The 26827-nt window shown below is 39.1% G+C and overlaps 1 protein-coding gene across 6 annotated transcripts; it reads right to left on the reverse strand.

The window, feature by feature from the left end:
- On the reverse strand, nt 1–26334 carry BOLL (boule homolog, RNA binding protein). Of its 6 annotated transcripts, none has more exons than XM_027678189.1 (12): nt 25839–26334; nt 23079–23222; nt 20037–20128; nt 17783–17837; nt 12819–12900; nt 9514–9680; nt 8931–9002; nt 8202–8249; nt 6990–7115; nt 5460–5534; nt 1990–2058; nt 1–140 (listed from the first exon to the last, which is right to left on the reverse strand). In XM_027678189.1, exons 1-11 carry the CDS (start codon nt 25854–25856, stop codon nt 2041–2043), a joined length of 897 nt encoding a protein of 298 aa, XP_027533990.1. In that variant the 5' UTR covers nt 25857–26334; the 3' UTR covers nt 1–140; nt 1990–2040. The 6 variants fall into 6 exon arrangements, with proteins under 6 accessions (XP_027533990.1, XP_027533993.1, XP_027533988.1 ...); XM_027678192.1 differs by having other exon boundaries at nt 23079–23219; nt 25839–26330; XM_027678187.1 differs by having other exon boundaries at nt 5460–5537; nt 25839–26318.
- Between the last annotated feature and the right edge of the window lie 493 nt (nt 26335–26827).

The following is a 26827-nucleotide window of genomic DNA, read 5'->3' on the forward strand; positions in this document are numbered from 1 at the left end:
TGTAGAAAATGGTATAAGAATGCACTCTTCCATTCTGTGATCTTTGCTAGGATGAAAATGATGACTTCATGCATACTAGGTTTCAGACTCACAGACGAAGGATGTGAAAAATTTCTTCTCACAGAACGTGACTTCAATGCCTAAAGAGAGGGAAAAATACTTTGTTGTTTCTATTTCAAAGTGTGTCCCATTTACTAAATTAATAATGCTTCAATGAAAAGTTACAGTCCAGTGTGATATTGCATCAGCTAAACAAACTTGGTTCAAAAAGGGAAAACAAATTTCCATTATGCACCTTGATGAAGTACATAGTGGCAGGAAATATCTTCTTTTACTTACAAGTATGGAATCTTAGAATGAGTTCAGAATTCTTTTATTAAAAAAATAACCCAGTTTTGTTCATTGATCATACAGCCTCACTAAAGTTTGTCAAGTTATTAAAGCAACTGTATTCTCTGTCTAATTAGATGGGGAAAATGTTTACAAAATGTCACAGTACAAAACTATTTAACCAATTCTTTTTTTTTTTTACATTAGCATTCTCTTTAACATAGATTAGAGCAATGCATTACTATAGGTATTTATAATAATACTTACAGGAAGGTTTTAGTAGCTAACACATTTATAAAATCTGAGCTAAAGAACTGAAAGCTGCCTAATTTGTAAACAGGCAATTGACAAACAGGCAATGGACTGTGCCTAAGTAATTTGTTAGTGCATGCCACTGACAAAAAGCAAGTGGCAGAAAACACAGCTACTGTTTAGGTTCTGGCACAAACACTTCTTAGAATACTTGTACTCTTCTGTTTATTCTTACAAAGATAAAGTTTTCCTACACTCTCCCTTTTTATCTCAGCTGCTCTATAGCCCCAGTGTGCAACTCCCACCTCTTTTACTCTCTCCATTTAACTGCTCCATATGACAGCCTCAAACTGTTTGGTTTCTAACCTTCTTACTAGCTCAGGCCTTTTCAGCACTAACTTCTTTGTTTTGTTAAATGTAACTTTTTACCCTCCTTTCTGGCTCTGACAGTTTCCTAATGCAACCAGCTGTAGTTCATACACCTCCATCCAGATATTCAGCCCACTATAATCTCCAGATGGCAGCTTCTTTCCATCATCTACTGGCTCTGCACCATGTTGTGCATTGCTTTCCAAAATTTCAAGGTTCCATGGTCATTAGTTTTCATTACATCAACCTTACAGAACTTCAATCCCAAAGAACTTCTCTTTTTCTTTAGTTTGGTTCCTATATTAGTATATGTAAAACACTAACACATTTTCTCTTTCTCTACTGAGAAAACTGTCTTCAGTTTTGCACTGGCAAACTTCTAGTATTTGTTTAGAAGCCATAGCTGGGGATAAATCATGCAGGCACCTACACAGACAAGAAGTCACACCTTAACAAATAGTAAGGCCCTGCTACAAATTAGTGGGCTGTTGAAAGTATCAAATAATAAATTACAATAACTTTACCATGTGCAAAATATGCATTCCTCCCTAGCTTCCTTTTATTAAAACCCTGATGTTTTTCAAAGTGTAAACAACTAAGAGAGGCAGCTTTTTCACAGTAAAAGCATGACTAAACACCTGCCAGAGTACAACCCCATGAATACAAGCTATTGTAAATAGCATAAAATAGGGAGAAAAGGGGAAGAAATTGAGCTGTCAATGCAGAAATTAAAACAGTTTTCAGAAACCAAAAATCATGTTGGAAATATTGAAAATTTCCTTCCCTGTTGAAGGAAAACAATCTAAACACATAAAACTTGGGCACTTAAACTAAAAATAAAATGATGGTATTTATATCTACATTATTACCCAGGAATGAATTACACTGATTATACAGAATTTGTTTTATGAAGAGAATTATTAGGCAACTGACAAACTTCAGGAAGCAGCTCAGTAGTGCTGCAGACTATGCTAGATCTGAGCATGTTTAATTATGCACCAATTCATAAATAGCAACCATTGCAATGAAACAACTGACCCCAAGTTTTCCACAACTCGCAGCTGCTAGCTGGTATGTTGATGATGGATCTCAGCCACACAGGAAGGACTGGACAAGAAAAAAAATAATAAATCAATATAGATAGACTAGAGCTGCCCACATGCTTCAACAGTGAATGATCCACAGGTTGTCAAGTAAAGAGAGAGAACATACAAATCAGAGAAAACAAAAGAACAAACCCATTAAACTGAAGTGAGAACAAACTGTTAGAATAGAAAAAAGAGTTTGTAAAGAGAACACAGAATTAAACAATGTGAGAAAAAGCATTCCACCTCCACCTTTCCATGTTCATATCAAATTAGCAAATACAGTTTTGGTGGAGCTTGCCTGTTTTACAGGCAACAGACCTTGCTACAGCCAGTGACAAGCCTCTTGGCAATCCAATGATGACAACTGGAAGTTTATATTCACATTTCGTAGACTAACATAACTTTAAGCAAGAGGTTTATTCTGTTTCACTGCATGTGAATGAAAAAATACTTACCTATAGAGCAAATATGTGGTACTATTTATTGTTTCAGATGGAATATCTGACAATAGCATGCAGTACCAGTATATAATTACTGAACTTTTCCCCCAAGTGGTTACATCAAAACTCTTAGAAAAAACATGTTTATCTACCTGCATGTGTATATACACAAACATTTATAAACACACATGTATTTCTGTGTATTATACACACAGAGAACACAAGTCTTACCTTATTACTCTTAACTGCAGAGAAAACCAGAGTGCACTAAGTTCAGTTAAAGTTACAGAATGCTCACTACCAGAAGGCCATGGTGCCAAAGGCCATCATTCACCATTAAGATCTGAATTCAAATATACACGAACTACAACACAAACGACACTATGATCTGGCACTGCTGATGTCAGCCAAGACATTCTGTTGGACACAGACTATGGGAACAGCAGCAACTCTGACAGACTAGAACCATGCCCACCCCCCAACAGGTACACTGCAGCTCAAAGGGATGAATAATAAGAAAAAAGCCAAAAGCATGAAACAAAGTAAACCCCACCCATCTGCCCACCTCCACAGGGCAGAACCTTTTGTACTCTGCTCACTATTTGCAGACTGCAACTGTGTTGCTCAGCCCCTCAGGCTTCAGGGTCTGCCTCATACACCTTTACCAGGTCAGAGCCTCAGAACAAGATAATCACCCAGAAAAAACAAAATTTAACTCCCAGGTATTTCTTCCAGGTCTGAAACCAACAAAACCACACATTTCAATTTTCCCCTCAAGTTTCCCCTGTTACTGTAGACTACACAGGTTTTACTACCAAACACCATCTCGTACATATCCCTCTAGGAGCATCCAAACATTAATCTCCATATTGGAGGGTGATATAGAATCTGAAACATCCAAACAGAGATGAAAAAACCTCACACTTCCTAAAAAAAAAAAGTGTCACCTGGCAGCCTTTGAGAACAAACATTAACCTTATCCACTTGTGTAGATGTGAATATATGAAGTCATTTCCACATGCTTGTGAACAAAACATGCTATAAATTGCCAAAAGAAATTAGCTTAAGTAAAACACAAATGGTCACTGGCAAACACATGGAGGAGAGTAGTATTTTTGATTCAAAATTGATCTTAAATACTGAATTTGAATCTATAAGATTTTCTTCTAAATTTCCTTTAGCACTATTAAAAATTTTTTACTAAAAATAGCATTTTTTTTGATGTAACTCAAGTGGTAAAACAGAGAATGAAAAACTAGGAATTGCCAGAACTGAAGGTTCCTTTGTTAACTGCTACATGGTTTACACAACAAATGGACCGAGTTCTTTTTATACACTTGTACAGCACTGGAAACACTGACTTCAAAATTTGTGATTTTCTTCAATTGGTATTTCATCCATTTTGCTTGCTCACTCGTGATTTTTTTTAATTGTGACTGCAATGCATGCTCTATTTTGAGCTGCATTTGAAAGCTGTAAGAAGTCTACAACTGCCAATGATACCTGGATGCTGGCTGCAACCCATCCTACTCTCACCATATGACTTACCCAGTATAAAGTGCATATTTATTCCCAGTGCAATTCCTAATGCAGCAGAGGCAATCAGCAGATTACCTTCAAGGTGAAGTCACTCCTTTAGGCTCCTGCTTTCTCCTCTGTGGCCACTATTTGGCAGTTTTCAAGCAGCAGATACATTTGTTGGGGTATTTTAAGAAAACTACAGTTACCAGGCAGTCTTCTTATACAGCTGGGGAGTAATGACACAACCACCTGCTTCATACAGAGCAGTCTGCTGACAGCATTTGCTTTTTTCCATCATTGCTGAGAGCTCCACCACACTGACAGACAATACAAGCTGATCACATTCATTACATGTGAGATATATCCAAATTCCAAGTGGGTATGTGAAAATGTAACTTGAAACTTTCAAAGGAAGAGTTGTATTTTAGAACTACTAACTATTATCTGGCATCATCTTGTAATGAATAATAATAAAAAAAGAATTCAGTAAGTCTTTGTAAGGGTTAACTGTATCTGTGAATCTACTTGAGACCTGAACAGAGTTTCAATTGTAGATAACAAGATTTCTGAGAAAAACAGGAAAAATGAGCAGGAAATACAGCGCAGTTTATTCCAAGACGACACTTATGTTACAGCCCCCTCTGCTGGAAATATTTAGTATATATTGTTACACAAGAGTCTGAAAAAAATTCTTCCAGAAAAAGTAAAATAAATTAAAAATACATTAAAAAGTTAGCCTATAACATGGCTTTTATTCCACTCCTATTTAGTCTGCCACTTGCAGCTGAGTAAGCGCTGTAATATCAACTACTGATAACTTTAGATCTTTGTTATCAGGCAAATCAGTATGGAGATTATTTTAGAGTGAACAGCCTTATTAATTTAGATAAAAGGACCTTAAACTGGGAGCCAAAAACATCCAACAACCTGCATCAGGTGACATGGAATAATCATATTTTAAAGTGGCCTTTCTAAATCAGAACTGCACAGAAAAACACCTAGAGGTGACCAACTGGGACAGTTTTTCATGTTCCAGGTTTCAAATTGCCACCTCTCCTTAACATGAGGTTCAATAGAAGGCTGAAAGGAATTCAATGTCCAGATGCAGAGACAAGAGACAAAGATTTGTAACCAATATTTCAAAGAACTGAATGAGGCTCAACATTTTTTCTCAAAATATGTTTTTCATTTGTATTTTCTTTGTATCTCAATCTTAAAATAACTAGCCATGCTCTTATTTTTTAGTTTCCCCAAACAGTTCCAAAGTAACTTGTACGTCCTCTGTAACAAAGCTTCAGGTGAAGAAAAAAATCTCTTTGTCTGCAATGCTTCCAATTTTCCTTATCATTAATAAAAGACTTTTTCACCCACACCTCTCTTCTCTTACTGTTCCCCCTTCAAGAAAGGGGACAGTAATACTGCAAAATGCTTGCTTTAACTCTCTTGGTCTGATACTCACAGCTGCAGGCATGGCTATGTGACTCTGGGCATAAGGCTGGTGATGTAGTGTTTGAACTCCATGATCAGAATACAGCTGCTATAAAAAAAAAAATTAGCAGAAAAACCTGTTTCATAATCTTACTTTTTTGCAAGCCTTTCACATGCATTTAGAATCCTTAAAAATGTCAAATTTTGGGCCACGTTTATCTGAACTACTGACTTTTTAAAAACCACAATTTAAATATTTAAGTCTACGTTTTCCCCACTGCACCAAAGCTTGCTAAACTTCATTTATCTTGATCTGTGTCACAAATCACTTTCCTTGACAGAAGTAGCAGCTTCTCTACTACACATCCATTTCACTCAGCTCTAACTGGAACAGTGTTTCAATGTGTCAATTCACACACCGAAGTGTAATTCTCAGCATTATCAGACTTACAAGATATTTACATACAAATAATACAGATTACTCTTGGAATTTTACACCATTCTTCTGAAATTCCACACGCTGGTTCCTTTAACAAGAACAAACTGCCTACCTGTAAACCAAGAGCCCATTATATCCAAGTATTCCTTAACTAATTCTATTTTCTTAGAGCTCACATATTTCAAATTTCTCCATACAAGTTTATATCTGATTCATGAAATACTAAAGGTAAAATAGCAGTATTGTAAATAATATTATAATTATAGAATAAATACCAAGATTTATGCACTTTCAAAAACAAAACCCCAACAATCCATGTCTTGTATTAATTCTGTGTCTTTGTAGGGAAATTAAATTACTTTGGTAGGCCAGAATTTTCCACTTAAGATATCTGAAACATCGGTTTTGGAACTTCTCTTGGCAACAAAATACACGTTAACTTTTGAAACAATATTTGATTATTGTCCTAATTTAACATCTGTTTTGGAATCCCTATTCATAAGGAATGAATATTTAAGAGAAGTACCAATTAATATAGAATAAAAAAATGTAAGATTAAATTTTTCTGTAGCCTTTTACTGTCATTTTTAATATCCAATTATGAAGAGATTTCCTTATTGTACATCAAGAATCTCTTGACTAATACTATAAATGCTACTGATACAGAAGCAAAAAAAAAATTGTAAACAATTCAATCATTCAACCACTCATAATTCATTTGGATCATTGCAATATTTAGAAACAAGCTTCTATTTGCACAGAAGAATCACTTCAGGAAACTACTATGGTTTGGGTATATTAACCCAGCATTCCAAAGAATCTGATTCCCATTTTACTTGAACATTACTTACAAATGAAACCAATTGACTAGCCCTTATACTGCTGTCTGTAATACACTTCTGACCCTCAAAAATATTTCAGAATCAAAGCATCCTCTGAGAAAAATGGAAGAGAAACTCTTACTTGAGGACACCTGAAATTACTTAACAGCAGCATGGGTAGAGGAACAATTGACCTCAGTGCTCTGAACAGCCAGTGCTTAAATTATAACATTATGTTTTTCAATTGCAGACAAACACTTCAATTGTCAGTACTTTTTTTTTTTTTACTTTTTAAAAATACCTCAGGAACTGCAGCTTCCATTAGCAGAGGTGGAGATATACATCCACCTTCCTGGGTAATTCCTATTGGCTGATAAAAGACTTCAGATGGTTGCAGATATAAGAGTGGAGGTGAAGAGGTAGGAGACTGAAATAAAGCACATTATTTTAATAAATTACATTATTTAGGCACTGTAAAGACCAAAATTTATTTTACAATCTTCGTTGCTACATATAAATGGAGACACAGCTTTAGAACAAAGTGTCAAATTCATCTTTGATAACAAAAGAAGAAGTGAGTGGGAAGTGGGTAGGAAGGTCAGGTAAGAGGAGGGAAAAAACCCAAAACATTCTTTAGTAATTTTTATATAGTTTTCAGATTTTATTTGTATTTTGGAGAGCATTGCTAGACAAATCATAAAACTTGTAAAATTGACACTTAGTCTCAAGATCACAACAACATACTACAGTTAAAATCTTCCCTTGCAAAAAAGTTACAGTAGCAAAACAAGTATTTTTTTTTTTAAATACCCTCCCAGTATTTCTATAACTCAGCACTTCAATTTCAAAGCAGCAGATTGATCTGTTAGAGTGGAACCTGTCCATAACTGGACAAGGCTGGCTGCTACTAAAGTCATGAGGCCACACTGCAATCAGTTCAATCTTAAAGGACTCAACCTTTCAGCTTCAAACTCTTCAAGTTCCTTGAGTGTCAAGATTCCCATTTGAAGCTGCTCTGCTACAGAGATCACAAAACCAATACACTCTCCCCCCAAAATGACCAAGTCACCAATTTCAAGTTCCTCATATTTCAAAGTCTGGGTCTAACTTCACCTTACTTAAGCGTCTACATGATTCTCCTAACAATACTTCTTAGAAACATCACAGTATCAGTTAATTAGCTACTTAATACTCATTTCTCAGCAGAATTTGACAGTTTTCACCTGCTTCTGACAACTTCTTAGGTAATTTATTACAAACTTTTTGCCAAAGTGAGAGGCAAGGGTAAGATACTTTCTTTACATCAAATTTGTATTTGATGTTGCAATAGATGCTATTTTATGCCTTCTGCTGTATCAGCAGATCTTGTAAATACACTGCTAAAACATAGCAATTAATACTCATTTCAACTAAGCTGAGAATAGTGGGAAGTGTCACAGTTAGATAAGTGCACCATACCTTTGAACGAGGTGAAATGTAATATTAAAATGCTGCAACTATGAACTGTATTTACCTGTAGAACAGACCATTGCCACTGACTTGAAAAACATTGTGTTGGTGCCTAAAATCAAACGAAAAGATGTTACCAATGTGATTAAGAACATATGCATACACACTGAATACCAGAATTCCTAACATACTAAACCACAATCATCTCAAATCTATAATTATTTCTAATAAACTAAAAAGAAGAGAAAAATTTTCATTAAGTTCCAAAAAGTTCAGGAACATGGTTTTATTTTTATTCACTCAGCCTCTGACTTGGCCATTTCATAAGCTTCAAAAATACTTAAATCAGATTCTCAGCAGACGTGTTCAGACCACAAGAATCAATGGACCCTAGTGGGAACACTGAAAATGTTGTAGTTATAAGGAAAAAAATCTTTTTTGCTATGAGAGAGGGGTCAATTATTGGAAGAGGCTATCCAGAAAGGTCATGGAATCTCCATCACTGGAGCTGTTTAAAATCCAACTGAAAAGTACCCAAAAAAACTGATCTAACCAATCCTGCTCCAGCAGGAGTTTGGCTTAGATGATAAAAGGTTGGTACTAAGCCAGTTGTCTTGCAACACAAAAGAAAACTGTAATATATTATATTATCATGGCATTACATAAGGAGGATAAACTGTTGTTTAAAGAAAGCAGTCAATGAAATTAAAACAAACAGCTGTGACAGTGTTGCAAACAGTACTGCATGGCTGGAGGAACAGTGTTTGTCTGAAAGCCATTTTTAAACAGATACCTGATAATGATACGTAGGAGACTGATAAACTGGAGGCGCCACCATCACAGGGGAACTGGAAACTGAGCGCGACTTCAAAAATAAAAAGTTACAAGTCTTAATGCAGCAATCTCATAAATTGTCACTCCTATTAAGCACAGTTCCAGAGCATTATAATGCTGAACCACCTCCCCTCCCTTTTGAAAATGCATTTACCAAGTTAACTTACACTTAAGATTACTCAAAATCACTGTTTCTAGGAGCCTATGTTAGATGAAATAAAAATCCCTGGCATATTCACCGAGTTCTTTCCAGAAAGCACTAGCCCATCACTGTCTAGAGACAGTAAAACAGAACTTCTCCTGGGGTAAGGCCCAGACTGATACAGACTACTCTGTCCAACAGGTCAGACCAAAGCAAGAGTCCACTGCAGAAGCAAAATAAACTGAAGTGATATAAAAAGTACAAAATAAACAGTCTAACATAAGGAAGCCATTTAAACATCTAACGTGAGGCACAGCTGAAGAAACAAGTATGAGGGACTTAAACACTGCACTCATTCTGGTCCACAGAAAAAGCATATACACCAAAATGAATTACTTACTGGCCATGGCTGCTGAACAGGAGAAACTTCAGATGTATGAAAATAAGCCACTCCATTATGATAAACATATGGATATCCACTCGATGTAGTTAAGTACATTGTACCAGCTTCTGGTGATACAGCAGTAGTTGTGTACATTGTACCAGCTTGTGGTGTTACAGCAGAACCTGGAATAGACATTTTAAAGCTTACTCACAAATAACTTAACTTATTTTTTAGATGAAAAAAATAAGGCAAGATCATTTCTAATCTTCAGAGAAAGAAAGATTCCAAGGAAAGAACATGGAGCAGTGTGCCCAGTGCCATCTCAATTCCCTCTCAAACACAAAACCACAAAGGCAGATGGTCAGAGGATGTCTCCAGAGGTAGATGGGAAGAGCTGCAAAAGATGACAGGCATATAAATTAACAAACACAGGTAACTCCAGGTACCTACAAATACATATATTTTTCATCTCCAAATGTCCAAAGGTAATTTGACATTATAGGAGATTTTAATGGGTAACCTGCACATCCTCATATCTAGCTGAAACAGAATTCAAGCACTAAAACTAACAATTGTTTCATTACAAGGTGCTGTCTGGTTTCTCAGCAAAGACTGTCAAAAGTAAAAACTGGGTTTATAGACATCAGCAACAGGGACATTTCTCAGCAATGCTGTCACTGTGACAGAGCCTACAAGTCAGCATGGTCTGATCTCAAAGGAGAGTTCCACCTGCACTGCCCTCTGGTGCTGACAGCAGGTGCTATTCAAATAAAGGGATCTCCACCCTAAGCACAGATTGTCTCTCCCCTTCAAACACTGCCTCTGACATCGACTAAACTCTAATCCTCTCTACATTTTAGGGGGGGCTAGGACAGGACTTTCTTTTTCCAAAACTCTGTGTCAAACATGAAGACAAATTTCAGTTTCAAATATAACGAGACTTCTGTAGGGGAAAAAAAGAGGAAAATTAATTCTGTAACTGAAATGGAAGTCTTGAAATCACAAAGTAGTAACATGGTACAGAAAAAAAAAATCAGGAGGAACACAATATAAAGAAAAATCACCAAACAATTTTCAGTTTTCCATCTCGCCTTGCAAAGGTGTGCCACCATGAAGTGCCATTTTATGGACAGACAGAACACTGCAGAGGTCACCACTATGCTCAGTGGAAGACCAAGAAGGCCCACAGTGATTCAAGAGCTTTTACTGATAGTAAGAGTTTGCCTAATACCTAGAAAAGCCTGAAGACACTTGGATTCTCATGGCTGGGCTTCGCGAACAAAGATTTGGGAAGGGCTCTACCCACTTTTCTTGCAAGCGCGTTGGTGGCTAAAAAGGCCAATACGAGAAAGGCAAGTCCGGTTGCAAAAGACACAGCAGAAAGACTCCTTAGATGGTAAAGGATACAATACAGCTGAAATGCTATCCACAGACAGGTCAGGCTAAGGTGCTTGTTAGGATAATGTTAAGCACACCTTAGGAAACAAAGGCTGTTCCAGCTCCAGCAAGCAATCTAGAACAGCAGTTACTGACATCTCAAATGAGATAACAGGATCCCATTGACAACAATCCTGTCCACTTCACTAACTACAGAGTACAATGCACAAACTTTCTGCTGATGTTGAGCAAGTCTCTGGTAAAGGAAAAGGAAATCTCCATCCATCCCAGCAAACTCACTGTGATGGAAAAATACATTATGATGCTGGGGAAGAGCAAACCAAGTGGCCCTCCCAGTATGTTCAAAGCACCTACCACAAAATGTCCTATGACAACAGAAGAGCTAAAACTCATTTTGCTTAATAGTATGGAAGACAGGCACTAGATTATATGTGGGCTGTAGAGGACAGCAATATATTGGCCAGCCCTATAATTCTGCCCAATATAACAGAACCACAGCTCTACAGTGGTATTGCAAGTCTAGGTGTTCTGGCTTCATGTCCCCCAAGATAAGTTGCAATAGGACAAAGTATCCTGGCAACTAAGGTTAGACAGGTTGAGCATGAGAGCAGACACACTGAAATCAAACCCTAGGATACATCCTGGATGTCAATATGATCTTGTATCACAGAACTGTCCTAGGCATGAGAGGGTAGAGGTAGCTGAACAGGTCCACAAACACATCTCAAAAGGACACAGCAGCTTTCTTCAAGATTTTTTTTAACCCCTGTTCCCTCATGTCTCAGAATTAAAACACAGAGATGTCTCTTTTCTATCAACTTACACATTCAGCACAAGAGTCAGACAAAGGAAGCACCACAAGTTGGGCAACACAACTGAGAAAGTACAAGTCAAAGATGGAAAGGGAAATAAAGCACAGGGAAAAAAAAAACAAAGGCATATAACCTCGATGATGACTGAGCAAAGATCACACTGAATAATTTATAGAGCAAAGAAGCCATACAGTTGGAACAAAGGATTTGCTTTCTCCTGGGGAAACAATATCTTGCACACCTTCACAAGGGAAAAGGGCATACCTAGGCACAAGGGGAGGAAGGAAGCAGCAAACTTCCTGTCTTCAGCAGGTACATCTGCACCAACAGCATTAATGTACACATGAACTACTTCTAACAGGTAACATGATGGAAACCAAAGAAAGCATCAGAATTGAACCAACATTCTTTTGTATTGTCCTCCAACTGAAGATGAGCAAAAGGTTGGGCTTTTTCCTAACTCTTCCAAAAGGTACCACAGAACAAATACTGAAGCAAAGTTACAAAGTAGACTTCATTGCCTGCTGCATTTACAGAAGAAATCTATTTCACATCTGACACACAGCCCTTACTGAGGACCAACTCACAGATCTTGTCTTAAAGTTAGTGATTTATACATTTTCAGGATCCATTCAGTATCTTACAGCAAACAACTCAAAAACAGGATGGTGACTGTAACCACCCATTCCTTATGATTCTAACAAAGAAAGCAAGATGCAACTGTCCTGATGGATTTTGGCAACATAAATAAATCAATAAGTAACAGTGCAACTAACCAGCACAGCCTGATTTATCCCACAGAACCTGTGAGGACAGTCTAGAAGTTTAGATTTAAGGTTCTGCCAGGCAATCTGAATTTCCACTGTTCTTAGATAAGTAACCTTTTCCAATAAAGTAAACAAACAACATATTAAGAGAGATAAAAGAACCAAAAGACCATAAATCTATTTAACTGGACATTTCCACTGGCATGCATTTACCTCCACTGCAAACCACTCCGAGCATATTCCATTCACAGCATTAATCCCACGCCAGAGACCAGGTACATCTCAGTTAAAAACATATATTCATAATGACACATAATACACAAATACAAGTAAAGATACATACGAGTATTAGGACTTCGTAGTTGTTGTTTTCGTATTGCTGGACCAATATTCAGTTTCTTATCCTTATAATTGAGTTTTTTAGCCTAGAAGTAAAGAAAAACATTATTTTCTGCATAGATCTAGGCATCTGAGAAACGAAAATCACTTACTAGATTTCATCCTCCCTTGCTATTTATTTACAATGCACTGCAAAAACCCACACACAAGCTACACTAGTTCCTTTTCCATCCTAACTGTAGACTGCACATACACAAAGTTATTCATTAGTCATTTCAAGCATTACTTACTCTTCATGGAGCCACTTGATTTGCAACTGGCACCAATACTTTTCAGCAGATTGTTTTCCATTTTAGCTCTCATGCATTTACTGCACATGTGTACATAAATGGACAATTTGAAATATAAAGACTAAATTTTTTTTTGTGATCATGACAATATTTTACAAGAGACAGGAACAAGAAAGTCTATGAAAGTGACCAGATTATAAGGACTGAATGTAACATGCCCATATTCACCCACAACTGCCTTAGAACTTCCCACCTTTTAGATTTAAAGCAAGGAAGAGGCTAAACTATTTTGTTCAATTTGGGACTTCATAAACTAATATTAATTATGGCAAACATACCTATGCTTATTAAAGCAGAGAACCTATTAAAACACAGAGCAACTCCTAGAAAACAGATGTACATTTCAGTCAAACTGCATTCCAACACAAACAACATGAAGATGATTCTTCCCAACGCAGTGCTTCACTGATGTGATCTACCAGAGGTTAGAAATATTTTTTATGCACAACTTTCACAGTTGAGACAAATATCTGTAATAATAATTTGTAATAACCTGTATAGATTTCTCCAAAGCAAGAATACAGCAATGCATGCAAAATTACAGATGATGTTACAGAAAGTGAAGACTAGGAGGAGAAACTGTAATGAATTTAAAAAAAAAAATCACTTCAGAAAGCTAGAAAGAAGAAACACTAGTATTAATAGGGTATGACCAGAAAGAGGAAGCTGGTGAAACTCCTCAAGGTCTGTTCTCAATACTAACACAATTTAGTACTTTAGAAGACTGCAACACAGAAAAAAAAATTTCTGGAGACATTACTCACAACAGAAAAGTAGGATACAACAAAACCCCCAAAATCAGTCCAAAGAATGATCAGAATATCATACAAAAAATTCAAGAGTACAAAATGAAAAACTAGAAACTCTCAGCTTAAGATGTAGAGAGACCTAGATGCTATAAGTTGACTGTGAAATAGCAGAAATATGCAAAGATGAAAGAGGTGATAGAACTGCAGAACATTTCAACTAAAGGACAGAGTAGGCAAAGTAAGGCATCAGTAAGACTTCACATGGAGCAGCCCTTCAGTTACAGGGGTAAATATATTAAACCATTTTCACAATGGTACTCAGTGCCATTAGTGTTTAGTTGACAGAAATAAAGCAATAAAAACAAGAGAGGAAGAAAAACAGCTGACTCAAGAAGTTCCTGTCTGTGGCTCCACATAACTATTTCTTGAAAACACAGCGAAAATGCCTTTGAAAATGTCTCAGCTCTTATTTTGAATTTTAATACAAAAGTTTCCAGAGGTTCAGAATTTCAACACATTAACCAGCCTTATAAATTGTGAGAAGGTAATTTGCAAATCTTAGGTGCCATCTCCTCTGAGCCTTTTTTCCCCCCTCCATGTAGGAGCCCAAACCCAGCTTTCAGCAAAAGGAAGCTCGGTAAATCTGAAGCACAAACCTTGGAAGAAAAGGCTGGCAAGCATCTCGTGATTCAAGAAGTTTACACCCTTTCCTGAGACCTGTTCATGTGCAACCTGGAGATATAAACCTGGCTCCAAGAAGGATTAAGAAAGGACTTGTTGAGATGATTGTTAAAACCATGTCTAAACCCCTGTAGTCCCTCTATCTCCCATGTAATCCTACTAGAAGAAAAATTAACTCTTTGGAAACTGCAGTAAAAACTTGTGCAACTCCCCAATTAACATAGCTTGTCCCCTTCATTAACATGTCCAGCCCCAGATGCCTTTAAATTGTGTTCTTGTGTTCAATAAAGGCTTCCAGTTTTCCCAGACTGGGATCGTGTCTAGCTTTTATTTTTCAGATCACCACTAATGGCGCCCAACGTGGGGTTGAGGACCTTCTAACATTTAGAAGATTTGTCGGCCATCGGCTGGCTGGACCAAGGGAAGCAGCACTCCTCGTGTTTTGGTGGCGCGTGCGTAGTCAGAACTGAAAGAAGATGGAAGATGTGCACGGAAAATTGTCCTCGGCAGGTGGGAACTGCTGTAGTGAGCTGACTACAAACTCCGGATTGGGTAATTATTTTTAAAGACTTTGTAACATTATAAGTAGGGTACAATGGGGACTCAAATATCTTCAGGACAAAACCACATTTATTTAATCTTAAAACACGAGCTTAAGCAGCATAACACGAAAATCGACGAAGAGCCCTTGCAGAACCTGTTGCTGTGGGCCCAGCATCACATGTCAGAACTGAACGTTACCAACCTTCTTGATATGCGCTTGTGGGACTCGGCAACTGCCCAAAAAAACCTCAGCAGTCGCTGCCCTGGATGGGCCCCAGCTGCCGAGCGGAGCGCACGAGCACACTGCAGCCCGACCCACACTGCCCGGAGAGAGCCGTGTGAGACAGAGCCATGGCCACCGCCGCTGCAGCCACCCCGTGCAGGGTCAGGGTGCAGGCCAGCGCCAGCAAACTGCCGCGCTGCCTCGGTGAGTTCCTGTATCGCCGCCCGCTACCGCTCTCAGCAGCAGCAGCCAAGCGGCAGCCAGAGGCGCGGGGTCAACACCCTGGAGCAGGTCCCGGGGGAAGGACCAGCACCTCCGGCGCCCCAGCAAACGAGATCGAGAGACCCGCGCCGGCAGAAGCAGCAGCAGGACCCAAGGGGGGACCACTCAGAATGCAGGAAAAACCCGGAAACACACAAACGAAAGAGGCACAGGGAAAAACAAACACAAGCAGTGCACGAGGTATGCAAAAACCGGGGCTGTGGAGCGTGGGCGGCAGAGAGGATCCCACGGAGTCCCGGGGGACTCCGGGAAAGGTCCGAAGAAAGAAACAGCCCGAGCAGGACTGGCAGCAAAGGAGGGAGCGAGCGGAGACCCGGCGGCAACAGCACGAGAGAAACCCAGGAACAGAGTGACCCCAGAGAGAAACAGAGTGGGGCAGACACAAAGCTGCCAACTTCAGCAGTAGTCAAAGCAAAGCAGTAAAAACCCCTTCCTTGATTTTTTTCCTTTTTCTTTGCAGCCTGAACTAGGAACTGGTCTTTTTTTACAAACCCCTTTGGTTTATTAACCTGTTTCAGTTTCACAGTGTGAGTAAGGCAAACAAAACGCTACCAATGGAGAGATTGTCCCCCCTGCAAACAAACTAAACAAAAAAAAAGGGGGGGAAAAGCAAAGAACCTTTGCTGAATGATGACACCCTTCCATAGCTAATAGCCAAAATTGTTTTTAAATGTATGTGTAGCTGTATTTTTGAAAATTTTTAAGTTTTTGCAATAACAATTTTCCTTAAGTCCAAGAGCCAAATTAACACAAAAAGACATATTTGCCTTAAAAATAGAAAAAGTATATAATTTATCCTTGAACTATAGGAATGTTTACATGTATTTGAAATTTAAATTGAACATGAAGCAAAATATGCTTATGTTTTTACAGGTTATACTATCATCAAAACAGAAAACATATAGTTATATATGTTTATATATGGTTTATGGTAATATTTGTATTCCTTTGTATCTTGTCTTGCATTAGCAAACGTTTGATCAAAGTTTTTTCCAAGTTTTTTATTTTTTAGAAAAATAAAAAAAGAAGGGGCAGATGTAGGAGCCCAAACCCAGCTTTCAGCAATAGGAAGTTCAGTAAATCTGAATCACAAACCTTGGAAGAAAAGGCTGGCAAACATCTCGTGATTCAAGAAGTTTACACCCTTTCCTGAGACCTGTTCATGTGCAACCTGGAGATATAAACCTGGCTCCAAGAAGGATTAAGAAAGGACTTGTTGAGATGATTGTTAAAACCATATCTAAACCCCTGTAGTCCCTCTATCTCCCATGTAATCCTACTAGAAGAAAAATTAACTCTTTGGAAACTGCAGTAAAAACTTGTGCAACTCCCCAATTAACGTAGCTTGTCCCCTTCATTAACATGTCCAGCCCCAGATGCCTTTAAATTGTGTTCTTGTGTTCAATAAAGGCTTCCAGTTTTCCCAGACTGGGATCATGTCTAGCTTTTATTTGTCAGACCGTCACTCCTCCACCTGCATTTTCACATGAATGAATAAATCTTGAGTGACAGATCTCTCCAATACGCTCCAACCAGAACATGAAGCACACGTTTAAAAAGCCAAAATGAACTGAGGAGCTCACATACAGCTGAAGAGCTGAGCATGTCTCAAGGGAGACTCTACAAGGAGTGTCAACACAGTAGTGTAGCTTAGTGGAGAAGCAAAAGGTACATGACACGAGATTCATTATTTAGGACTTCAAGTGAACCTAACTGTCACTAAAAAGAATTACATTAGGTCTGACAAACAAACATGTCAGAATAAAAGATAGCAGTTATCTTCCCAACTCCCTGCAAAAAAAATCTTGACAAGAGTGGAATTTCTAGTAAAGCAAATGAAAGCAATTCTGAAGGATGAAGTTTTTATAACTCTATACTTACTGCAGACCACATACAGACCAAGAACAAAGACTGGATGTCAAAGTCAAGAACAGTACTATGAACTAGCACCTTCCTTCCCAGAAGATCTCAGTATAAATCTTATCTTGGATCTCTTTAAACCATTTTATTAACTATGACACCAAACTTACCAGATCTTCAAATGTAAGTTGGCAAACAGAGGATCACACAACCAGAGCTACTCGTGTCTAATGTGAAATGAATTATTTAAAAGAGAAACACAATGGGGACTATTGCTTACATCTTGTAAAATCTTCTGTGCCTCTTCCTGGGTTTCAAAAGTGACGAAGCCATACCTACATAAAAATTACAGATATTAAGCCTCTGAAGTTCATATTTACAAACACTGCACACTGCTAGTCAATATACAGTACAAGTGACATTACAAGGCAAATTAACAGGTAAAAAAACAATAGTAGAAGATTGCAGTAAGAACTGTATTCTTAACAGTTTTCTTATTATATTTAATTATATAGTAATATATCACTGTGAATAAGCAGCCCACATAGAAAGCTATCCTTGTTACTCAGCCTACGTCATAAGTTCCTTCATTGCTATTAAACAAACATTTTGATGTAAAGCTTTGACTTCTTGTGGGTGACCAAGATGAGAAACTTGGGATGTCTTTTTTAATCTTAAATTACTATTATACTGTAATTTATAGTACAGCTCCAACCTACTTCAGAAACAACTGTGAATGCTCCACACTTCCACATGCACTATTCACTGTTTCAAACTGAGTTTTTAGAAAAAGCAGCAATGCAGAGATAATGTTTATCTGGGAATTATTCTTGTAATTCTTAACATGATCAGCATTACAAAGTTCTGTGGTGATCACAGATGAAGCATTTCTCATTCTTTGTGACACAGTAGTCTTTCACCATACCTCTCCTAGCTGCTGCAGTAAATCAAACAGGCTTTCTACACACAACTCTTGCTTTTCCAAACCCCCTCAATTCATTCCCAGAGTAATCTAGGCCGCTGAATGTAACACTACTCATGCAAAGTAAGTATCTGATCATATATAATACATATGTAAAAAACAAAAATGCTCCCCCCACACCCCTTAATCTGAATTTCAAAATTTTTGAAAATTTTAGTATTTTCGTACACATAATTTTTTAGGGTCATGGTTCATTTCTCACAGTCAGATTACAGATGATATCAAGGTGGTCTCTGTCTTTCCTGCCATCAGATCAGATTTTGCAATACAAGTTCTTTTCTGTGAGCATTTCCATGCTTCTTTTTAGTATGGAGGTTCAGTAAAGTCTGACTAGCCATACATTTAAATTTGCAGGTTTTTCTTGTATTGTCTTCTCTAAACAAACCGGGACAATTCCATGTTCAAAGAACACAAACTATTTTCCTACTTGGGACCTTACCTATATAGATTTATCATTCTATGGACTGCCTAGACAATAAACTAATAAGACATAATCACATACACCCAAGTTTTTAAAATCACTTTTCAAAGAGAAGCAATGAAGCCTATGTTTGCATTTCAAAAGAAATCACTGTACCACGTAAAGTAATTATTTTCCAACATATTTACCATGAGACATATGTTGGCAATCAAAACTGCATAATTATTATGGGTTATATGGACACACATACTGCAAGTCTCATATTTCTTGGAATTGCATAAAAAACCAAGAGGCTTAGTGACAAGGACCAAGTCCCTCATGTCATGGAAGTGCTCGCTCTGTGCTAAGACCTGCAGCTCAGTGTGTACCCTGCTGATACATGTTAAGCTCTGACAGCATTGAGAGGCTCTGGCTCAGGAGAGAACTTCACAGGTACTCACAGTTCTCACCACATTCCTTTTTGCTTCAGCCCTCTCCCCACCCTTCTATGGCAGTGCACTTCCCCACCTTATCTGCATCTCCATCCTCTGGGTTCTAGCAATAGCCTTAATCCTTCCTTAATGCAACCTTAATCCTTCTTCAGATTCGCTCTTTGGCATTTCTCTTACTTTTGACTTCCACTCTTAGTCCCCCTTTATGTAATCATGATTCACTAACAGATTTGTCCCCTATGCTCTTGTTCCAAAAGTCTTGACAAAAAATCTCAGTTTCTGCCATGCACTTCAGCATAATCAGGTGTATCTCACCTCTTCCTTCATTTTTAGGCTTCTTTCCAAACTGCCTTTCAGTAATAAATACATTTAATAACTAAATAACCTTTTTAGGATTACCTACTTAAATAATTGTCATTAAAAAAAAAAAAACTAGAAAAATGAAAACTATTGATTTTGTCCTAGTTGCACGCAGCTTCATCTTCTACAAATATGACTATAGATTTAGTTATGCAAATTAGAGACATTTATATGGAAATATTAAAGGGCAAGAACAGATTTTTGCAAAGATAGATTAGCTGGTAAGATCAATGAGAAAAATTAATATTCTGAGCTATGAAAATCAATCAAATTTACTAGAGTCAGTCAGATTTCTGTTATATTTTTCAATTCCACAAAAAGCTTATTCTACTATACCAACCCCTTTGATACTCCAGCTCTGTCATTTATTATCTTCACTTCTCTCACACTGCCATACTGAGCAAAAAATGTCTTCAGGTCATTTTCATTAGTCTAGTACAGTAATTTAAGAGAGGAAAAAAAAGGAAGAGTTGGTTTGCATAGTTATTCAATGAATATTTACTATAAAACTTTTAAGGGACATACTTTGAATAAAGTTTGCTATAAACTAATTATAACCCTGGACGGGAAGAGAGAAGAGTGAACAAGTATAGCCTCACAGGCCATTTAATTACTGCATTTATTATTCATCAATAACACTAGAAAGTAATTAAAACTCCTCTTCAGTAGATTTATGTAACAACTGCCCTTTCACAGCTAAGGCCACTGAAGCAGGTTTACTAGATCTGAATTTTCATTTCTGTGTCTTACATTCTAGAGCAGTTTACAGTACTAAAAATCACTACCATATTTTCAAACTTCAAAACAGCAGAGTACATAGATTTCCAAAAGGATATACATGGGCCACATTTATTAAAAAAATTCCCATTAACCCCCAGTGATTTAGTGGTCAAATCCACTGAATACACCATGATCCCTCTTTCTGAAGTAGTTTTAACTTGAGACTGCAAAATATGTACAGGCACACCAAAGGAACTAACCACTATAAGTTAAATAAAAAAAAAAGTTGTTTCAATGGTGAATGGTCTAAAACTCGGAAGAAACTGCTCCCTTTTGAATACACATGGAGCAAGACAAGTTTCAAATGTACAGGCACACCTAAGCTACACCATCACTCATCTACCTTCTATGAATCTTACCTTGTAAATATGCATCACATATGGTGCCCTAAACACCACATTTGAGATTTTCATTTTTACACAGTCCTTACTTAATAGTATATCTAACACTGGAAGAAGTACAGTTATATACATGCATCTATCATTTATGCTGTTTCTTTAAAGTAGAAGTAAAGCAGTACTTCTGGTATAAGTGAATTACTTCCATTGTTTTAAATTGTATGTATGCAATTTAGTAGATCCTTTCCAGCACATCAAAGGTTTATCTGCCTCATCCAAGACTAAAATTCATCAGTGCTCCAAGTGTCATCCACAGACATGAGGGATTGCTATGCGAGACTATAAACTTGGAAAGACAAAAGTTTACATGCAGAGCAGTGACTGAAGGGAAATAAGAAGAAAACGCTGTTCTAAGATACAATGAAATCTGCAATTATGTGTACAAACATGATATTGAGAAGCTCACCAGAAACACCTTCAGGACTTGCCTTTTCCTGTTTTTAAGACAAAGGCATCTGTCACGTTCTTGAGAATGACATAGGCAAAGACTTAGCACTAGCCTAAGACATGTGGCCCACACCACTAAAGAAAGTGCTTTTCATACCAAGATGAAAACGTTCCCAACTCCAACTTCTCTTACTGAACTGTTTCTCTAAATTTAACAAGCCAGATGTTTCCTCTTACAAACAGGAATCACTGCTACAGTGATAGACCAAATGCCGGTGCCCGGCAAAATCATAAAAGAGCTTGCTGGAAAGCAAATAAGTTTTTGTTAAGTGTCTCCCTTTTCACAAAAAAAAATAAATAGCTTTTATATATCCCCACCTGACTTGAGTAAGACTTTTGGGGTAAGAAAACCCAATGAAACCCAATCCTTTTTGTCATGACATTCCCAACAGAAAACAAGTTAAGACCAACACATAAATCCTTTGGTTTGATAAGAAATTTAAGACTGTTTAATATAAAGAGCCATAGCAAATGGAAGAATAGCTAAAATGTTTATAGAGGTTTCATCCCCACAGCAAAATTCCATCTTCTTTTTGCTTACAAGCATGCTTCAGCTCTGTTGCTAAAAATAGGATTAATAATAAATTTTGGAGTATCAGCAACTGAACCAAGAAGTCAAGAAACCCCTCAAAATGAACAATAAGGAGGATAATTACCAAAAATATTGGTATGTTAGGCAGAAGTGTTTTAACCTCTGAAATTGCAGTGCAGACAGAACAGAGTGAAATCTTTTTACACCTCTAGTCATTTGCTTACTATTAGTGCAAAAAGCTACTGTGCCTCTTTGATAAAGCCCAAATATCCTATAGGCCTTGTACAACATCTCAAATTACAAACGTGTCTATTTGAATTATCTCAGCCAAATAAGCTAGAAGATCCTGGAGTTCCTTGCACTTGTTAAGCAAAATAGTCTGAGAGAATTGTGAATTCTTATTCCTCTTCAAATGAGTCAGGACTCAAAAGATCCTCAGCCTATTAAGGAAGGATAAAGGAAGAGAAGACACTCTTGGCAGGACAAAACATCAGCTGAGCAGACCAAGCATGTCTCGCAAAAGTCAGTGGCTTAACTACCTAAAGTGGGAAGAAGGAAAGAAATGGGAGTAGCTGGTATAAAAATCTGCCAAGTACCTTGTCAGAAATGTTGAAAGCGACTAACTAGTGTAAAAGTAGCTCAATTTTCACTGCTACTTGAGGGTTTTAGAGAATACCCAAAGGCACAAGCATTCTAAGAATTAAGATTAGCACTGCAAATTACCCAGAGAAGCTTTTATATTTGTTTTAAAACCAAACACTTGTCTTTCAGAAAATTACTGCGGCAAGTGAGGAAGAGTTGCACTGTAGCTTCTTTGTATGAACCAGAAGAGAAGTGCTACAGGAACTAAAGCTATTGACGTTTGCCTTGTTTGCCATATGTAACATTGTGACAGTTTATTAAATTAGACCAGGTATTACACATAAAAAAACTTCTCCATACTTTTCCACCACAAGCTCTACTAATGACAAAAGCCATCTTCTTTGAAAAGGAAAATTCTGAAGATCTGGTTTGTCAAAAGCTTCTAGCAGCATAGTGTAGCAAATCACCTTTGTAGGACAGATATGTAAATCAAGGCTTAAAGCTTTATTTTCTACTATTGATTTGGATACTATATTGAAGGGCACTTACCACCTAAACAAACACATGACTGTCTCTCTCTTTCCTGTTGATTTTTATAGGGTTATACATAATCATTTAGCAGTAAAAATGGGAAAAAAAATACCTTAAAATCAATTCCTCCCACAAAGACACGATTTGGAGTAACTGTTCCGAACCTTGGAGAACTGATGAGATTATTTAACCGTACCGGTGACACCGTGTTGGGACATGGAGGTAAAGATTCTGTTTGCATCTGATCTGTCACCTGCTGAGTGAAAGAAAACATTTTCAAAGTCTTATAAGTTATTTGTCAGGAAATGGAAATTCTCTACAGACCATACAGAGTTTTTTCAAAAGCACGGTAAATGCTGAACTGAACACGAACCACATTTTTATTCCGAATGCAGTTCAGTGTTTAAACATACGCTTAGTTTTAAGCAATTCAGTAACTTAGTGACCGTGGTCTGAAGTTTAACCCTTTTCCAAATTAGACATTTAGACCCTAATCCACCAGTCTTGGTTCAATCTGCACAGCACCCTGATGTATAAATCTCAAGTAATGCATTCTATTTCAGAAATTATTTTACACCTCTTAGAAGTCCTTATTTTAAACCTATATAGAATGGACATGGTTAACAATTTGTGCTCTCACACACATCTACAAGACACTGCTCTTTGCAACAGCTTCTGGTTGATTTTCCAAGCGACAAGCACCCGGAATTTCACCACATGAAATCAACAAGTTCTGTACAACTGATGAGAACAGTTCTTGAAGACTAGTCTTCTAATTCAACACTCTCTTGGCCTACCAACTTCCTGATGTTTTAATTTCCACCATACTTACCCGTGCAAACTAATTTAATTGGAACTCTTTTCAAAACACATGCATACTGCCTTATAAAGTCAACCCTAACTGGGAGGTCATAGCTGTAAAGCAGTCACACAGTATCGTCATTAACTTCTCCAACAGAAATTACAACAAAGGCTTCAAGACCATTATTGCTGTGGTAGTCCCCCCCTCCCCCCCAAAAAACTTACTAAAACCAGTACTGGACTCTAGTGCCCTGACAGTACCACTAGGGAAGGAGCCCAAAATGAAATACAGGCAGCTGCTGCAGGCTGCAGATAATAAGGCTAATAACAAGCAGAGCAGTAAAAACTAAAAGTAGGAATCTAGGGGTCTCAGCCTCTAACCTCTCTTCTGAAAGGATTTCTGAGATAAATGTATTTTTTTCTTACTATTGCTCAATCCTTAAAACTTGTAGCGAGGTCCAACACAACACATGCAAGTATATTTCAAACACAGAAAGCTACTGCATCAAGTATAGAGCTCTTTTGCTTCTTGTAGTATCTGTGCATTTCAGCCTCTCTGAAACCAGAGCAGAAAATGAAGTTTCGCTCTTAAACAGTTCTCTTCATAGGATCCCCCTTTCATTTACACTGTTTTACTTCCAGATTTTGCCTTTCCCCCATTGACAAGATAGTATTTTCTTGGCTGTGCCTCTAAGCATTCCTGGATAAAGCCAAATCACTTCTCTTTAAAACACACAAAAAGTAAAGGCTGACAGTTGCAGTATAGCAAAAAGTGGAAGATCACTAATTAAAAGAACGTCAGGAATAAAAGCTGTCTTTTCGTTTGCTCTGCAAGCCCTTCTAAGATTATTTGCTGTTTCCTTAGCTACCTGAGAATTCTGAGTAATGTGTTAATGCTATTGTTTTGGATACCTTAAAGACAATAAATCCAGCTTAAGTCACACAATTTAGGGAAGACGAAAGTCCTTTCTGAATTTACTAAAACACACATTTGGGGCAGAGGAAAACCCGAAGTCACTAACCTGATCTATTCTGAAGAATCCAGTATGCATTTCTCCTACTGGGAATATTAACCTAGAGTAGGGCCCAACCTGAACAACAGCCAACACTACTGGGCAAGGAATAAACGTAGTTGCTACAGTCTCAAAGGCTTTAGGAAGAGGACTGTTTTTTGAAGAGGAAAAACTCTTGAAAGACAAGACAGGTTACTTTCTCCATCGCTCGCACCAAAGACAACACTCTAATTGTATAATTATCTGGCAACTGTGTTCAGCACGGAAGCTTCTGGATTTAACTATAACAATTAACAGTTGACATCACAGTCAAAATGTATTCCTTACCTCAAGGAGCTCAGAGGGCATTTTCTCCATACAAGTTTTAAGAGCTGTCTTATTAAAAAAACCCCAACTAAACGAACACAAAAAACCCAAATGGAAGAAATGAGAAATTAACCACATCATTTGTGAACTCCCAATACAGTAAATTCCCATGAGTTTTAAAAGCTAAAATCTGTATCTGATAACCATCTCTTTATTGCTAGTGTGACAATAAGAAAACAGTATTAAAAAAAGTTAAATATGTACTAACATCACTTGCCCAAACGTTTGTTTTCACTGGTTTATAAACTTCCATCATTTTTCCCAAATAACGTGGATGTGTACACTCAACAATATTTTTACGTTTTATTTAGTGCGCTTGACAACCGCTCTTCAGCACAAGTGCTATCTGCATTTTTACAGTGAATACGCCCCGCGGTCCGCCAACCAAACCCTACGAAGGCCTGGCGATTCACCCCACCTAACTCCCCAGACAGCTCTATTTTCCACAGCCCGCGCGCTGTAAGGTCGGGAGCCGGACCTCGCAGCCCAGGTACGATTGTCCCGCACCCTCGGGGCCGCCGGCGGGTTCTCCACACCCTGAGGCAGCCGCAGACAAAATGGCGGCGGCAGCAGCGCCGCGCGGGCGGGCGCGAGCCGGGGCACCCCGGCGGGACGGCCTCGCTCCCGCTCCCAATTCCCGCCGCCGCTTCCCGCCCGCCCCGGCGGTTCCCCAGCCCCGCCTGGCTCCTCACCGCGCCCTCGGGATCCATCGGTCCTCGCAGCCGCCTCGTCGGCACGTTCCCGGCAACTTCGCGGCACGCGTCGCGCTCCTCAGCTCCGCCTCGCGCCCGGCCGGCGAGCGCCAGCAGGGACGGGCCTGCAACGGGCGGGGCAGACACAGCCCCGCGGCGGCGCTGCGGGCGGGGGCGGCGCTGAGCGCGGGGGTCGGGCGGACGGGGCAGCCCTTCCTTGTCCCAGCGCCCCGCCGCGTCCCGGTCCCCAAGGACTGACCCCACCTTGCCCCGGGAAGTCGGCTCTTTCGAAAACCTGCGGCCTCTCCCCGGGGGGTCCCGAGTCCCCTCACGAGATCCCTGCGAGGAGGCGACCGAGGGGTGCCTCTCGCCTCGCCCCCTCCCGGCCCCGCTGGCCCGGCCGCTCCCCGCCCGCCCCGCCTCAGGGCTTGGGGCTCCGTGCCGCCTGGGGGCCGCTGCAGCGCCCGGAGCCCCGGCTGCCCGTGCCGGTGCACCAGCCGGGCACGAGCCCGCGCTCCTCTCCCCGCGGGTACCGTGGCACCCGCAGCCTCCGGGCGCGTGTCCTGCCCCTCGGGGAGCGGCTGGTACCGCGCTGGGGAGCCCTGAGGCAGCCGAGGAACCCCCAGCTCTGCCCCCAGCACCTGAGGAGACAGGAGCTAACTCCCAGCTGGGTTTTTATCCTCTCAACGAGGGCGTGAAACGGGAAGGAAAATGGGGTCGTGCGTTTCACCTGGCCTCTGCGGGAGAAATACAAAGCAGGTGAGGCAGTTCCCTGGGTCTGGCTTACCAGGCCGTGATTGATGGGAGGTGAAAACATAGTTTAGACTTTACAGTTGTCAACATGAAGAAATGAAAGCCCTTTTTTCAACTCAAGGAGTCTTCCCAAGGTTCCCAAAGAGACTCTCAAGCAGGCAGACTGCCCTGAGAACAGCTGTACAACAGCAGGCCTGAGATGACCTTACAGATGCAATTTGGAGAGTGCTAGCAGA

Source organism: Neopelma chrysocephalum, unplaced genomic scaffold, assembly GCF_003984885.1.
Source record: "Neopelma chrysocephalum unplaced genomic scaffold, ASM398488v2 Primary Assembly neopelma1_44, whole genome shotgun sequence".
Classification (NCBI taxonomy): domain Eukaryota; kingdom Metazoa; phylum Chordata; class Aves; order Passeriformes; family Pipridae; genus Neopelma; species Neopelma chrysocephalum.